Below are 16,644 nucleotides of genomic sequence, written 5' to 3'. Positions count from 1 at the left end.
AATACAAATGTATGTTGACAAGTTCACTTCGGCATATCACAATGAACTCTTTTGGACTTATCGAATTCAAAAGGGATAGGAGGTGGGGGTGGGTAGGGCTGAACTCAGATTTTGTACAGTGTGAGTTTCGTGGGTACAAAGGTATGGTAAGATGTGAAAAACTCATCAGAGCATAATCATATTGATTCTCCAATGAATCCAATGGAAATCTGATATAAGTGTAAAATATGGAAATAAAATGAGGGTAGAATGGAACATAAATAGATGTTTTAACTCAGAGAGTCACTGAAATTCTTTGTAATTAATGTATATACAATGTACTTCACAGTTTTGTGTATCGTTGTTCACACTCCCTAGGTCGGCAATGTAGGCCAGACAAACTATGCAGCATCTAAAGCAGGAGTTGTGGGACTTACAAAAACTGCTGCCAAGGAGATGGGAAGGTTTGAGTTTTCTGTCAGTTCTGTTTTGATTGGAAAGGCAAAAAAAGAAATTCATTGTTTTCTAATTAGCATTGAATACTTGTTATAATAGTGCATGCTCTCAAATCTGTGATTGACCAAGGCCTTTCCTAAATTTAGGTTCTTTTTCTTTAACTGGCTACAAAGAATATGTTTTTTTTGTCAAATCCCATGTTAGATGGGTTTCTAAATTGGGTAGGTTGGCTATAGTAAAATGAAGATACCAATATCAATGTCAAAATGTTACAGGAGGAATTTTTGTGGGAAATATGTAAATCATCAATATTTCTGTGAGGAACATCTGTCTTTCAATCTGTGAAAACTGAATTTGTCTGTGAAAAACTTCTTGTAAAAATAAGTTGTACATGACTACAAATTTTACCAGGTGATTTAAAATCTTTTCTAGATTTGGTGTCCGTGTGAATGCCATCTTACCTGGGTTTATTGAAACGCCAATGACTGATAAAGTACCTGACCATCTGATTCAAATGACCAAGATGCTTATCCCGCTATCGCGACTCGGACGGCCAGAGGGTAAGTTCTCATCTGTAAATTTATTGCAGCAACATATTTTGGAATTGTATTTTTAGCTCACCTGGACCGAAGGTCCAGTGAGCTTATGTCATGGCGCAGCGTCCGTCGTCCGTTGTCCGTTGTCCGTCGTCCGTCGTCCTTCAACATTTGCTTCAAATCCCTACTAGTCAAAAAGTTCTTATTGGATTTTGACCAAATTTGGCCAGAAATATCCTTGGCAGAAGGGGAACAGATTTTGCAAAAATGGTGACTCTGACCCCGGAGGGGCCAAAGGGGCGGGGCCCAATACAGGAAATCGAGGTAATTTCTTTAAATCGCTTCTAGTTATTAAGTTATGAATGGATTTGAACCCAATTTGGTCAGAAAGATCCTTGGGGGAAGGGGAACAGATTTTGCAAAAATGGTGACTCTGACCCTGGAGGGGCCAAAGGGGCGAGGCCCAATACAGGAAATAGAGGTAATTTCTTTAAATTGCTTCTAGTTATTAAGTTATGAATGTATTTGAACCCAATTTGGTCAGAAAGATCCTTAAGGGAAGGGGAACAGATTTTGCATAAATTGTGACTCTGACCCCCGAGGGGCCAAAAGGGCGGAGCCCAATAGGGGAAATAGAGGTAATTCCTTTAAATCGCTACTTTTCATAAAGTTATGAATGGATTTGAACCCAATTTGGTCAGAAAGATCCTTAGGGGAAGGGGAACAGATTTTGCATAAATGTTGACTCTGACTCCCGAGGGGCCAAAGGGGCAGGGCCCAATACAGGAAATAGAGGTAATTCCTTTAAATCGCTACTAGTCATAAAGTTATGAATGGATTTGAACCCAATTTGGTCAGAAAGATCCTTGGGGGAAGGGGAACAGATTTTGCATAAATGGTGACTCTGACCCCCGAGGGGCCAAAGGGGCGGGGCCCAATAGGGGAAATAGAGGTAATTCCTTTAAATCGCTACTAGTCATTAAGTTACGAATGGATTTGAACCCAATTTGGTCAGAAAGATCCTTGGGGGAAGGGGAACAGATTTTGCATTAATGGTGACTCTGACCCCCGGGGGGGCCAAAAGGGCGGGGCCCAATAGGGGAAATAGAGGTAATTCCTTTAAATCGCTACTAGTCATAAAGTGATGAATGCATGTTCTAAAAGCAATTCTTGAGGTCTCTCAGACCTTAAAGAGTCTGGACTTCATTAATCTTTAAAGCAGTTCGGATTTCCACACTTTAACCATATATAGCATTGTTAGAGATTAACCCTTACCACACTTATCACGGCATATGCCGTGCTCACAAAACTGCCCCGTACTGCTAATCACGGCATATGCCGTTTGTTTGTAGCCTCTAGAATGTACCACCTATTACTGGTAACAGATACCCGGAACACATCTGAATTTATCTCTATCTAATAAAGCATGAATCTGAGTCTAATTTGCGTTTGTTATTTATGGGGGGGTTTAAGTAAAACTTTCAAGATAATAAATGATAACAGAGCCGGTGATGAGTGAGCACATTGTCGCTGCAAAACATGGCGGACTCTTCGGACATGTCGGAAGGTTAGGCTGATAACTTTGATGATATTATGAATATGATAATAAACTCTGATAGAGAATCTGAGGAATTTGAAGGGTTTGATCCCCTCGATGTTGTTAATGCACATTTGGTGGAAGATCGGCAGGTTGAAATGGTCCAATCTGCAAAGAATCGAGACCTTGTCTAACGATAACGAGATGGGCCGGGAGAGGGAAGATCACGTACCGATAACAGCCCCTATCTAGTCATGAATCATAAACATGTGATATACAATGGTTGTGTAAATAAGTTCATTATAGAAGATTGAATGAAGTGACCAACTGACTTGTGATAAAATACACAAAAAACAAGGCAATGTACAAGCGTTTATTTCAATTAGTATACCTTTAATTGCAAATTAATTTTACCTGTAAAAAAGGTGCAATTTTAGCAGGTAATATACAACTATCAATGAATTGTGTTAATTTTCAAGAAATATGTTATGACTGTAATGATATATCCAATAATTAAATTGTTACAAGTTATCTTAAAGTCTACATTTTTTTTCTTAAATAACTTTACCTGCCTGTACAGGTAAAAAGGATCATCTTACCTCATCAAAATTTACACAGGTGGAAAGAGCAGGATCTGATAAACAATTTTCTTGCATAACATTTTCCACTGTGACAACAAATAAAAAAGTTATTACAGATTGAACATCATACATGACAGATTTAGTACTTAGGCAAAAAGAATGCAGCGGCCAGGCATATACTATAGTAATATTGCACAGCGTGGTAAGGGTTAACAAATAAAACAAATTGAATATGAACATTATTTTGGCCTAATCCAACCAGGTGAGCGAATCAGGCCCCATGGGCCTCTTGTTTAAAATTGAAGAAAAGCAAACCAATGTATACGGAAGAGTGCACTTTATTTAAAGACTTACCTCTTAAATTTAAGACAAGTGTATGCATGTGCAGCATACTGTCTGTACTCGTGATAACTCATGATAAATGATGTGAATGTTTGTTTTTCAGAAATAGCCAATGCCTGTCTGTTTTTAGCGTCGGACCACAGCAGCTATGTGACTGGGACCACTCTAGAGGTTGCAGGTAAAATTGTTGCCATGGAATAGATAACATTTACCAGCTATCGGTCACTAAATTCAAATTTCCAATGCTCTTTGAAAAGATATGATACATTGAGATAATCCAGACAAAGATATGACTTTCTTGTTTGAGCAGTGTAAATTGATACTTTGTTGTAACATCTATTACTGACCACAGTTCCAATAAATTCATATGTCTGAAATTTAAAAACCTTGATTAAACTACTTTTATTTGTGCTGTAATACATTTATTAGCATCATTCAATGCAAAATATATTGGACTATGGTTAACGAGAGTTTGTTATAGAGGTTCCCCAATGACTGGTGGTTCGTGTCTAACTAAAGTTTGTTTAAGAGGTTCCCCAATGACTGGTGGTTGGTGTCTAACTAGAGGTATATATAGAGGTTCCCCAATGACTGGTGGTTGGTGTCTAACTAAAGTTTGTTTAAGAGGTTCCCCAATGACTGGTGGTAGGTGTCTAACTGTAGATACGTAGTTATAGAGGTTCCCCAATGACTGGTGGTTGGTGTCTAACTAGAGGTATATATAGAGGTTCACCAATGACTGGTGGTTAGTGTCTAACTAGAGATATATATATAGAGGTTCACCAATGACTGGTGGTTTGTGTCTAACTAGATATATCTATAGAGGTTCACCAATGACTGGTGGTTCGTGTCTAACTAAAGTTTGTTTAAGAGGTTCCCCAATGACTGGTGGTTAGTGTCTAACTAGAATTTGTTTAAGAGGTTCCCCAATGACTGGTGGTTGGTGTCTAACTGTAGATACGTAGTTATAGAGGTTCCCCAATGACTGGTGGTTGGTGTCTAACTGTAGATACGTAGTTATAGAGGTTCCCCAATGACTGGTGGTTAGTGTCTAACTAGAATTTGTTTAAGAGGTTCCCCAATGACAGGTGGTTGGTGTCTAACTAGACATATTTATAGTGGTTCCCCAATGACTGGTGGTTGGTGTCTAACTAGAGGTATATATAGAGGTTCCCCAATGACAGGTGGTTCGTGTCTAACTAGACATATTTATAGTGGTTCCCCAATGACTGGTGGTTGGTGTCTAACTAGAGGTATATATAGAGGTTCCCCAATGACTGGTGGTTAGTGTCTAACTAGAGATATATATATAGAGGTTCCCCAATGACTGGTGGTTAGTGTCTAACTAAAGTTTGTTATAGAGGTTCCTCAATGACTGGTGGTTAGTGTCTAACTAGAGGTATATATAGAGGTTCCCCAATGACTGGTGGTTAGTGTCTAACTAGAGATATATATATAGAGGTTCACCAATGACTGGTGGTTCGTGTCTAACTAGATATATATATAGAGGTTCACCAATGACTGGTGGTTCGTGTCTAACTAAAGTTTGTTTAAGAGGTTCCCTAATGACTGGTGGTTCGTGTCTAACTAGAGTTTGTTATAGAGGTTACAATGACTGGTTGGTGTCTAACTAGAGATATTTATAGAGGTTACAATGACTGGTGGTTGGTGTCTTACTAGAGTTTGTTATAGAGGTTCCCCAATGACTGGTGGTTGGTGTCTAACTGTAGATACGTAGTTATAGAGGTTCCCCAATGACTGGTGGTTGGTGTTTAATTAGAATTTGTTATAGAGGTTCCCCAATGACTGGTGGTTGGGGTCTAACTAGAATTTGTTATAGAGGTTACAATGACTGGTGGTTGGTGTCTAACTGTAGATACGTAGTTATAGAGGTTCCCCAATAACAGGTGGTTGGTTATGGTGTCTAACTAGAGTTGTTGAGGTTTCCCATACATTATCATGTTTATTAAGTAGATGCCATGTCTCTGACACTTTCTGTGATGATATTTATAACAGGTGGACTGTTTCCCTGAGCCAGCATACAACATAACATGGCTAACTGTTATCATTTGAGATGGGAAACCAGCTTAGTACCTCACCAGACATAATGCTGGAACTGGACATGGTCTTCCTACAGTCGGAAGTGTAGACATTATGATGAAACATACCTCTGGCACTGAATACATTTGTGATTTTCTTTGATCTGTTAAAGTTGTTTGGATAATTTGTAATGCAATGGTGTTATATTTTCATATATAAAATTGTTGAAATTTTGAGCTTTTTATTACTTATTTCCTATAAGAAAATATTGTTCCTGTGCTACTTTTCAAGGATGAAATGTTCAAAGAACTGATTGCTGATTTACGTAAAGACGGTGAGCCCAACACGGAGATTCATTGAATGGTCCAATTTATTGGAGAGAGTTGTTTACATGTTTTGGTTATAAAGTTAGCCATCATCAGGGTTCTATTACCTGGATTATTAGTGAGACCTCATGTATACACCTGTATCCACGGCAGACTTTTCTGAATTGCTAGAATTCTCTACCTCCTGGGACATTGTGGCTCCACCCTTAAATTCAAGGTTACAGGAATTAAAACTGCCAAAATATATCAAATCGCAGGTGACTGTACTGCCCATATGCCTCATGTTAGTCCCCTGCTGGGCAGGGGGAGGGGTATACAGTTTTTCCAACCATCCTGTGGTATGTGTGTATCGCCAATGTGTCAGCACTCTTGGGACTCCATTTCTCAAGGCAGCAACAACAACATTATTCAACAGTACCCTACAACACATCTGTAAACAAAAGATAATATATTAATAAAGTATTAATGTCTTACTTGCCTAGGATTCATGTACAGTCACCTTTATTTCTTTGTTGTTAGAACACTTAATTGGCAACTCACTTTATACAATGTACATGTAACTTATCACATAAACATCCAATTAACCAGTGAATATATGTCACTAGCGAATTATACCATGAGGCATTTTTTCATTAGCTGTGCCAGTCAGAAATCGATTGTGACATCATAATATGGACAATGACATGACATTATGGATTGTAAATGGTGGAACAAAAAGACTGTCTCAATATACATGTATTACAATAAAAAGCCGTGTTATTTGCGCTGTTTTTAGCTCACCTGGCCAAAAGGGCCAATGAGCTTATGCCATGGTGCAGCGTACATCGTCCGTCAACATTTCCTTTGAATTCCTACATTGTACTTGTCCTGAACATCTGAATGAATTTTGATGAAATTTTGTCTGGAGCATTATTGGGCAAAGGCGATCTAATGTTGTATAAAGGGTTGGTGAGGCTCCCCTGGGGCCGGTGGGGTGGGGTCCAATAGGGGAAATTTAGGCAAGTCCCTTAAATCCCTACTAGTCCTTAATATTCAAATCGATTTTGATGAAATTTAGCTGCAGCATTATTGGGCATAGGGGATCAAACAATGTATAAACGGAGGGTGTGGCTCCCCTTGGGCCAGAGGGGCTGGGTTCAGTAGAAAGATGGAGGTTGATTCTTCAAATCCCTACTAGTCCTGAATGCCTGAATTGATTTTGATTAAATTCGGTCTGGAGCATTATGGGGCAAAGGAGATCAAACGTTGTATCAACAGAGGGTGTGGCTCCCTGGGGCCAGAAGGGCGGGTCCCAATAACGGATATTGAGCTAAATCCTTTGAATTGCTACTAGTTTAAACCTTTGAGGTCCCAACCCATAACCATATATAGCATTGCTGGACATCAAGATATAAAAGCAATCATATCATGAATGTAAGCCCTGGGGTCTTTTCCTAGGTGGGTTTTTAGCTCACCTGGACCAAAGGCCCGGTGAGCTTATGTCATGGTGCAGCGTCCGTCATCCGTCAACATTTGCTTCAAATCGCTACTAGTCAAAAAGTTCTTATTGGTTTTTGACCAAATTTGGCCAGAAACATCCTTGGAAGAAGGGGAACAGATTTTGCATAAATGGTAACTCTGACTCCCGAGGGGCCAAAGGGGCAGGGCCCAATAGGGGAAATAGAGGTAATTCCTTTAAATCGCTACTAGTCATAAAGTTATGAATGGATTTGAACCTAATTTGGTCAGAAACATCCTTGGGGGAAGGGGAACAGATTTTGCATAAATGTTTGCTCTGACCCCAAAGGGGCCAAAGAGACGGGGCCCAATAGGGTAAATTGAGGTTACTATATAATTCCTTTAAATCGCTACTAGTCATAAAGTGATGAATGCATGTTCTAAAAACAATTTTTGAGGTCTTTCAGACCTTAGAGAGTCTGGACTTTACTCATTTTTAAAGCAGTTCGGATTCCCACACTATAACCATATATAGCATTGTTTGCGATTTACAAATAAAACAAATTGAATATGAACATTATTTTGACATTTGGTCTTATCCAATCAGGTGAGCGATACAGGCCCCATGGGCCTCTTGTTTTGGACATATCTTTGAAACCATTGAGATCCCCACCCCTTAACCATACATAACATTGTTGAGCACAAAGAGATAAACACAATCATGATATGAAAATAGGCCCTGGGGTCTTTCCCCGCCCCTAGGGTCTTAGTTTCTTTGTTATATTTTTGAAATTGTTGAGATCCCAACCCCTTAACTACATATAGCATTGTTTGACATCAATAATATAGATACTGTATTAACAAATTTAACATGAACATTGTTTTGACGTTTGGTTGTATCCAACCAGGTGAGCGATACAGGCTCCCTGTGCCTCTTTTTTGTACTGAAATAAAGTTTAAAGTTGGGGTGTGCAAATTATACAGGTAGAGATGTTTTCAAGTTTGTTTTTTTTTTTTTACAGAAAAGAGATGTTGTCAAAATGTAAGATATAGAAGGTATATTGAATGAGTTTTCACTTCATATGAGATTTTAGAAAACTCGTCACAAAGTTTTTGATTCTTGCTCACGAAGGATCGCAAAAATAAAATGGTATCACTTTTCTGTATAACACACATATAACATCGTGTAAGTATAGCTGCCAAGTCGCAAACATTTTTTTCTTTCAACATTTGATCATTCCACGGCTTCCACCAAACTATATAACCTGTAACATGATCACAGAGTTTAGAATTCTTACCAAGAAGGCAGACCATATGTTTGTGTATATGCCAGACACGTATATTTGGGTTACAATATATATATGTGTATGCAAGATTTTTTTTATAGTACTCTTTATGATCGGTTGCACATTCCATCACAAGTACTGATCACCTTAATGCATTCGTAAATATACAACATACGGGGATACTTGACGATTCTGTCATCTGATGTTCATACATGCAGTTCAATGTATCGCAACCATACATTGACATTAACAACATCATCACCAAGAAATCGACATGGAGACAGATCAGTACTTTGCTTCAGATTTGCATTCCCGGGAGCTTGACCTGATATTGACCTGGTATATTCCCTTTCGATGACATAAAAGAGATGTCTAAGAACCGAGAAAAAAAAAACAAATGAGGGGCAAAAATGTTGTATATGTGACTAACAAATGAGGGGCAAAACTGTTGTATATGTGACTAACAAATGAGGGGCAAAAATGTTGTATGTGTCAAACAAAGGGGTGGGGGGCAAAACTGTCGTATGTGAGTAACAATTAAAAGGGAGAGGCAAAACTGTCGTATGTGACACACAAAGGAGGGGCAAAAATGTTGTATGTGACTAACAAATGAGGGGCAAAACGGCTGTATGTGACTAACAAAGGAGGGGCAAAACTGTTGTATGTGACTAACAAAGGAGGGGCAAAAATGTCATATGTGACTAACAAAGGAGGGGCAAAACTGTCGTATGTGACTAACAATGAGGGGCAAAACGGCTGTATGTGACTAACAAAAGAGGGGCAAAACTGTCGTATGTGACTTACAAATGAGGGGCAAACGGCCGTATGTGACTAACAAAGGAAGGGCAAAACTGTCGTATGTGACTAAAGAAGGAGGAAAAACTGTCGTATATGTGACTAACAGAGGAGGAGCAAAACTGTCGTATGTGACTAACAGAGGAGGAGCAAAACTGTCGTATGTGACTAACAAGCCTTGGATGGTGCAGGTAAAATACTGATAATTATTAAAGTAGTCTTATCAATGGAATCGTTCTTCTTAAAAATAGGTAAATACTGAACCTTCGTAATCAGCTTTTAAAATCCTATCTGAAATACCACCAAAATCCTTTCGCCTTTACTTCAAGGATGAAAAACGTTTCTTTTCAAGTTTTCTGTCTACAGTGTGAAAGGAAAATGCTTATTTATCACTTTTATGTTCATGTATATTATTTCTAATATTAATAGCACCGCTAGAGACATATTCAAGAAACATGCATTTGCCCATATCGTCGGCAACAGTACAAAACAAATCACAACTTCATTCTGTTCCAATACAATGTGTTCATTTTCTTTTCATTTTCTTTTAAAATAATTTTCTGATCATTAAAACTTGCATTATGTGAAAAGGGCTTTATGGTAGGCCAACCTGAATTAGACTATAGACTGCTGACGAAGTTACGTACACTACATATAGTTTCTTTGTTTTCAATGGACTTCCCATGTTAGCTATCTTCGTGTGGTTCTGCTTTTTTTACATATAAAATATAGCTTTCCGGGTTTTTTTTAATGCCCTTCTTAGATAACAATTTAAAGAATGAGGTTTATTTACACAGGGTTTGTGTACCTTGACAGGTCTTATCATCTTATCATGAGCCCAGTAAATATCATAATTGTCATCAAAAACATATGCAATATGGAAAGGCACATCAGATAAATCAGTATTGATTTTTCTACTAAAGTTTTCGCAGCACTTTTCAAAATGTACATGTACGCACCGTATTTTCCGGAATCCGCACTGCCCGCGTCCGACTCCATTTGTGAAATCGAAGAGCGCCAGTTCATATTTCCGGTGTCTGTCATCGGTGTTTTGTTTCTTCTACTGTTGAAGTGTGCAAGACATGGATAACAAAAATCCGCATTGTCAACAGAATGGCGACATCGGTTTACAGGTAAATTAAATATTTCATGATGTTTTATTTATGAACTTACTTACATGATGAACATGTTGTAGGATAACACACATCAAAGTTATCGGCAGAGTAAGTGCAAACACCTGTCACTCACTGTTGACTGTGCCCGTTACTTCGAAGCAGACGAACAATGCGAAAGATATGCTATTGATTGTTATACCACGACAGATAAGTTAAAATAACCGACTCTGCTCATGAAAAGAAACCGACATTGAGTCATTGTCATTAAATTATATGCACAGTCTTGTATTTGTTACACCGTACACAAAATGATATTATTTTTTAAACTGAATATAATTTCAAAACGATGGTCTGAGCTTAAGGTTTCTGTAATGATGACACATTGTCAAGATCCTATCCCAATGAGTATCTTTCAATCTGTCCATTGTAGTAGAGCAATGGGGATTGCTAAATTTTACTCCAAACTAGCAAATTTAATTTTAACTTATACATGTACTTTGGTATATTCTAGTCTACTAGACCTATTAATCCAAATCTTGAACTTGCTTCAGCAGTTAGCACTTATATTAAAACTGAACAATACAGAGAATATAAGTATGGCACCAGCCCAAGGATAACACACAATTTTGTCAAGCATTCCATATTTATTTGTGCCTTGGTGTAGTGCTGATTGCTAATGTGATGGCAGTGAAATGCTGTTGTGATGAGTGCAGTGAAGCGTGATCTAGTGCTTCATACCACTCTTCCATAGAACAAGCTAGGGGTTCTAGACATAGAGAATACATGGTCAGTGTCTTAAAATATAAGCTGTATTTTGGCGAGGGTAAAGAAAGACAAAAGTGGCGAGCCTTGGCAAGCCACTTTTGTCTTTCTGTCCCGAGCCAAAATACAGGGTCTCACTAGTTACCGACAAGAGCCGACAAGAAACTAGATTTACCGACAAGAGCCGACAAGAAGTTAGAATTACCGACAAGAAGCCGACAAGAAAGGAAATGAAATACAAAATAGTTGCTTTTTTAATTTATTTATTATTACAATGTTTGATATGCTTTTTTTTTTCTTTTCTATTTTTTTTCTCTCTTTCTTTCCTATTTTTGATTGTTTTGTGGTGTCTGATACAATGGTGGTGACAGGGAAAATTGAGCCGACAAGAAAAATAGATCTACCGACAAGAGGCTGGAATTACCGACAAGATGACGATAAGAGACAAAGAACGTATAATTATTCTTTAGTTCTTAGTTGTTTTTTGTTTTTGTTTTCATGTATTTGTTTTGTAGAACTCTTAGCCATGCATTTTGTCAACTATAAATGTATGTTACCAGACTTTATTTTCCCAAATATGTACATATATACAAACGGTCCCACCAAACAAAAGCATTCGAAGTTAAACATATTCTGTTGGTGAATGTTTTTGGTCTTATTAGAAACGAAGATACAGAAACAATTGTATCAATAATTTTCTGGTAATGCAATCATTGTCGATATATAAATGTATTACTACATTGTACTTGTAATTAAATTCGTAAAAATCAAGAAATAAAAACGATCGTATTGTTCATTTTCTTGTCGGCTTCTTGACGGTAGACTAATTATAACCTCTTGTCGGTAAATAATTTTTTTTCTTGTCGGCTCAATTAACTGTCGCCAACATTACATTAGACAACAAAACAATCCAAATAGATAATAAATAACTAATAAATGAACAAATGAAACATAGTTTTGATAAATAAAACGCGTTTTATCTTTTATTTTCTTTCTTGTCGGTAATTGCAGCCTCTTGTCGGTAGATATATTTTTCTTGTCGGCTCAATACTAACTGTCGCCAACATTACATTAGACGACAAAACAATCCAAATAGATAATAAATAACTAATAAATGAACAAATCAAACATAGTTTTGATAAATGAAATGTGTTTTATCTTTTATTTTCTTTCTTGTCGGTGATTCAAGCCTCTTGTCGGTAGATCTATTTTTCTTGTCGGCTCAATATTACCTGTCACAACCATTATATCAGACCACAAAATATTCCTAAATAAAAAAAATCAACAAATCATAGATTGTTTTAATAAATAAAAACTATTTTATCTCTCATTTTCTTTCTTGTCGGCTTCTTGTCGGTAATTCTAACTTCTTGTCGGCTCTTGTCGGTAAATCTAGTTTCTTGTCGGCTCTTGTCGGTAAATCTAGTTTCTTGTCGGCTCTTGTCGGCTCTTGTCGGTAACTAGTGAGACCGAAAATACAGCTTATATTTTAAGACACTGACCATGTATTCTATTTATCCTGCACCACTCATCGACATTTAACATTTAATTTAAAGATGTTCCTAAAATGTTCGCATGAACAATGTTGCTTTCTGACGCTCCCTGGCGCATGAAAATATGCGATCAGCTGTTGAAGTGAAACTAGGTCAGATGACGTACGCTTTAAAGTATTCCGCGGTAAAAATATAGTTCCCTACATTTTTAGCTGAGCCAATGATTTCTTCATCTCACTGAAATTAACTTGACAGAAAGAAAAATGAACATAGCAATTTCCAACATTTATTCAAGTCATGGAGGGATATAATTAATTCCCTGACATATAGACATTCAGATTCTGGACATTCAGTACTGCCCCATAGAACATGGAGTTCATTGACATCTGTGATAGTGTGTTGTTTGTTACCGGATTAACGTTAACATTTGAGGAATTAGAACTTTCTGGACAAGGATTTGGACACGTGTTTGAACTGTGGTGGGTAGATAGTATATTGGAGTAGTTTCTTTGTTGATTCTCAGTGATGGCACTGTAATTAATGATGGATTGGACATTTTTGTGCCCACTTATTTGCATGATGTCGGTTGGCGGTATGTTTTCATTTCTTAATTTTTGAATAAGATGTTTACGCGCACTGTGGTTTGTGAGTTTCTTATGTGGATCAAGTTTTCCCTTTATTGCCATTGTTTTCATGAGACTGCCTAGTTTCTTTTCCCCGATTTTCAGTTTTATGAACCATTTAACAGAACGCCCGTCTGTCAGTGGAATTGTCCTGGGGGCTATATAAAACGGATCGTCCTTTCCAGAGAAGCCTTCTGGGCGGTTTTCTGAATATACTTTGTACATTTGTACCGGGTCATTTTCGCCTCTATTTGAGAACATTTTTGGTGTAGTTTCCCTCGTGTCACATATGTTAACACCCGTTCGCGTTTTTGTCTGTCTTTCATTCAACTCTAAATATTACTTTCCGTCGGATGCCTGTTTTAGAGTGACATCGCCCCATCTTAAATTGTAGTGCTCGCTGACCCCTCTAAGGCCAAAATGTATGGAATTGTTAAGCCACACAGTGTTCAATAGAGCCTCTGGTGATGATTTCCCCAAAATGTTTTTGCGATATAAAATATTTATTTCGTCGTCCGTAATAGGATCCGACTTGTTTACTTTGTTACCCTTTCCTTGTTTTTTCAGCTGTTTTTGTTTTGCCGACAATGCCTCTCGCGTCAGACAGAATTCGTTGGGATTCCCATTCATGATTTTGTGACCGTATTTTTGTCTCTGTAATTTTCTGTCTACACTGCCTATAATAGATCTGAGAGAGGTAGGTTCATATTCCCCGCCGTCCTTTTTTCGGACTGCAATAACAAAATTGGCCAATAATGAATCTAATTCATCATGTGGAATGTTGTGTAAGTTTCTCGACTCGTTTTTCATAGCTAAAAATTTCTTGACCAGAGCGATATCTTGCAATGTTTTTTTCTTGGTATTTTCATTCTTTTGGTTTTCAGTGAAACTTTCTATTTCTTTCATATCGATGTTTACAAATTGTTCATTATCTCGAGTTGTTTTGGGTGGTGGCGGCAAATAGGGTTCTGGTATAGCGGTGTTGTTGACGTCATTCATGTCCAAGTGCCCGTGTATGTCATCCATATGGGGGTTAATGCTATCATCATCGATCATATTTATAGCAGTCATTAACTGAGGGTCATATTCATTTGGTATTTCTACTAAGTTCAGCCGCTGAGTCTCTGGAGGTGTAACATTGACGCTATCTAATTTTACAGTTTGACTGACAGAGGGTGTCGATTCATTGTTCACATATTCAACAGCAGGTTCATGATTTAGATCTAATGATACTTCTCTTGGCATGTCAGGCTCTATATCAATTAAATCACAGAGCAATTCAAAAGTTTGCTGACTAACATCCATTTTGAAATTGTCGTCATCTTCAATTTGTTCCTCAGACATATTGGCGTAGGTTGTTTGTTTACTTGTTGTTGTTTGTTTGTTGACAGCGGTGACGTTAAGTTAAGAGCAGACGTCACGACGACGTCAAAAACTTCACAAAGCAGATCAGCGGAATATATATTCACTAGATATATTACAGATATAATCTAAATCCTGAAACATGATGCTTTCGACATGAACAAACAATTTTTACAAATAAAAATAAAGCAAGAGGATATTTATGACATGTGTGTAATGCGATTTAATTTTTTTTTTAACCGAGACCAAAGTTCAAGGTGTGGGTCATTCAAAAGTAGTTCCGTCTAGTCGAATTCATGCACGTGAAAAAATACAGCTGTTTTCCGTCACTGCCGTATACAGCAAAAATATATACGGTAGGTGTATTCCGACAATGCGGTGGCAGTTGCAGGATAAATACATGTACTAGTGATGATGCATGATAGGTTAGTTGACTTGTTTTCCAACTGATCCTATGATGACATGCATAGTTAGTTTTCCTCGTGACTTTTCCTCCAACATCCAAAACAACATTCGTTTGTTAGCAGCATTAATTATAATATTGTAATAAAAGCTCTAGATCTACAAAGCCTATGTTGATAACATTCTATTTTCATTGGTTCCTTACATCAAGTGCATTGCACTATTTAAAGGAGCAATATTAACCAGGAATTGATGTATTCAGTACAGGTTTTGAAGACACTTAATGCATTTGTTTTTGACACAAACTTTCTCTTTTAGTTATGTAGATCTACATATGTAGACCCGTTTATAACTCATCAACAGCTAGCTGTCAGATAATAAAAATAAACCACATTGACCTGTAGACTATCTGTATATTGTAGGTATAAGCATATGTTACCTATACATTTTATAAGACAAGAAATAAAATATGACGTTGTTTGTAATTTAGGGTTTGACAGTTGCCTAAAACTGGTACATGTACTTAGCTTCTTATATTTTTATGTGTTAATGTTTTCTTTCTTTATTTTTTCAGGGTATGATGACAGACGTAATGAATGAGCTGATTGATGAAGTCACACTTGGTCTTTGTTTTGATATCCACAGAGCTTCCAAGATTGGCACATTGTTTTTAGGGGATACAGATCCCAAGTAAGTAGATATATACAAACATAAGTGATGTATCTAAATATACTATATATATTATACTGGAATGTCAATGCTAAATCTCAAAAGTTTTATTATTTGTTTTTTTGTTTGTTTTTAGCCCACCATCATCAGATGGTGGGCTATTCAAATCGCCCTGCGTCCGTGGTCCGTCGTCCGTCCGTCCGCTCTTAGAAGAGGTACCAAGTGGGGCCTTTTTGCTGTACAAATAGACCAAGTGGGGTTGTTTCAGCATATGGGGTCGACCCCACATACAGATGTGTTATATATGTTCTAAATGACATAGTGGGGTTGCTATATTAATAAAAAAAAGCAACCCCACAGGGTTTTATCCGATTAAATCGGACCACGTTGGACATGTCCATTGCAGTTACCAATGGACAACACCGTTGAACGAGCCAAAACTTCCGAGTATTGGTGCTATTAATGCTTTAGAGGAGTTCCGCATATATTGGAGAAGCGTCTAAGTGAGCGAGATGCATAAACAGAAGGTAGCCATGTTGCCGCTTCGATAGCTTAATACGGGCGGGAAGAAGGTAAGTGGTTCTAAATTCACTTCGCGATCGTGACATCTTAATGAAATAATTAAACATATTACTTAGTTACTAACTATATACGTTAAATACGTATTTTGTTATCTTATCGGCAGATGTTTCGTCTCTTGACTGTTAGGATGTTGTTGTGGGGTTGTAAAATCGAACATCATGTTGGTAGACATCCGACATTTATAACTGTAAAAATGAAGCGAGATACGGGATTTTCTACAGACAATATTAAACCATAGTGCAAGAAACAATAAGGCATTTGAGAGATTTTCATATTTTTATTTTTTTATGAATGGCGTTAGGGGCAAAGCGATGAGATACG

The 16,644-nt window shown here is 37.5% G+C and overlaps 1 protein-coding gene and 1 non-coding gene across 2 annotated transcripts; both read left to right on the top strand.

Moving 5' to 3' along the window:
• The first annotated feature begins 322 nt into the window (after window positions 1-322).
• On the top strand, window positions 323-5,705 carry LOC117321638 (estradiol 17-beta-dehydrogenase 8-like). Its single transcript, XM_033876134.1, has 4 exons — window positions 323-443; window positions 868-995; window positions 3,535-3,609; window positions 5,448-5,705. Exons 1-4 carry the CDS (start codon window positions 436-438, stop codon window positions 5,462-5,464), a joined length of 228 nt encoding a protein of 75 aa, XP_033732025.1. The 5' UTR covers window positions 323-435; the 3' UTR covers window positions 5,465-5,705.
• Window positions 5,706-10,973: 5,268 nt separating this feature from the next.
• LOC117322551 lies at window positions 10,974-11,078 on the top strand. The gene has a single exon (XR_004531573.1). It is a non-coding gene; the product is annotated as a U6 spliceosomal RNA (small nuclear RNA).
• Window positions 11,079-16,644: the final 5,566 nt, after the last annotated feature.

Source organism: Pecten maximus, chromosome 2 (genome assembly GCF_902652985.1).
Source record: "Pecten maximus chromosome 2, xPecMax1.1, whole genome shotgun sequence".
Lineage (NCBI taxonomy): Eukaryota > Metazoa > Mollusca > Bivalvia > Pectinida > Pectinidae > Pecten > Pecten maximus.
The sequence above is the reverse complement of the archived record's forward strand: the minus strand, read 5'-3'. Positions and strand labels throughout refer to the sequence as shown.